This window comes from Micropterus dolomieu, unplaced genomic scaffold, assembly GCF_021292245.1.
Source record: "Micropterus dolomieu isolate WLL.071019.BEF.003 ecotype Adirondacks unplaced genomic scaffold, ASM2129224v1 contig_14267, whole genome shotgun sequence".
Lineage (NCBI taxonomy): Eukaryota > Metazoa > Chordata > Actinopteri > Centrarchiformes > Centrarchidae > Micropterus > Micropterus dolomieu.
The window spans coordinates 1-1,078 of record NW_025743253.1 but is presented as its reverse complement, the minus strand read 5'-3'; the positions used below and the strand labels follow the sequence as shown (position 1 = coordinate 1,078).

At 52.8% G+C, this 1,078-nt stretch overlaps 1 protein-coding gene across 1 annotated transcript; it reads right to left on the bottom strand.

Annotated features, from left to right (window-relative positions):
* Window positions 1–207: 207 nt before the first annotated feature.
* LOC123966806 (rho GTPase-activating protein 28-like) lies at window positions 208–1,038 on the bottom strand (the record flags this gene model as incomplete). The annotated part of the gene is made up of 3 exons (XM_046042923.1): window positions 867–1,038; window positions 581–795; window positions 208–359 (listed from the first exon to the last, which is right to left on the bottom strand). Coding segments are annotated over exons 1-3 (539 nt in total), but the record flags the coding sequence as incomplete, so codon positions are not given.
* Between the last annotated feature and the right edge of the window lie 40 nt (window positions 1,039–1,078).

The window sequence follows — 1,078 nt, the reverse complement described above, 5'->3', positions numbered from 1 at the left end:
CGAAGCTTCGGATGTGAGATTGACAGTCGCATCAGGCTCCGCCCATCGAAGCATCGAATCTTTCCACCTAATGGACCTGGAGGACCACCTAAGGGACCTGGAGGACCACCTAACAGACTTGTAGGACCACCTAACAGACCTCTAGAACCACCTAACGGACCTAGGACCACCTAACGGACCTAGGACCACCTAAGGGACCTAACATGCCTGTGCTGGTAGGTCAGTTCCTCCATCAGCAGACAGGTACCTCTGTGAGTGTTTCGCCGGATGGTTTTGGTGGTGGTGTGGTATCGACTTGGTGGTGACTCAGCGCGGTGAGAGGGAGGGGAGGGGCCTCTTTCTGCTGAGTCATCGTCGGGCTGGAATAGTGTGTGTGTGTGTGTGTGAGAGAGAGAAATAAAATACTGAGTCATGGTTCAGTTTCTCCTACATTTCCCAGAATGCACACCAGGACAGCTTTTGTAAAGTTACTACAGTACAGCCTTTTTGGTAACATATTTTTATATACACTTGTACATGTACACACAGTATATACAGTATATACAACTGTATGTGTACTGAATGTATCTGTGTGTCCCACCTCAGTGAAGATGTCCCGGACGTCTCTGATTGGCTGCCTATTTCTCATCTTCAGCGTCTCGTTGTAGTTGTCCAACCTTTTCTTCACCGTGGCAGCTTGTTGCCGTGTCAACGTGGACAGCAGCGCCTCGGCAGGCGGTGGCGATGCCTCATCTGAGCCCATCACCAGGGAGGATAACCCCGCCTCCGTCAGCCACGCCTCCTCCAACTCCACCTCTGCAGGTAAAAAAGACGGGTAGCAGTCAGACAGAAAGACGAAGGCTCACTGTGCGGTTAGTTTGACTCACCGTCCATACTCTTCCTCTCCTCCTCCTCCTCCTCCTCTTCTTGTCCCTCCTTCTCCTCCTCAATGCTCCGCACTTCTCTCCAGTAGGTTTCCATGGAAACGCGGCGAGGCTCAGAGGTCACCGCCTGAGGGTTTGGGGGGGTGGCGGAGGTGGTAGGTGGAGATGACCACATCCTGCGGAGACAGGACACATTGATCCAGCCAATCAGAGCG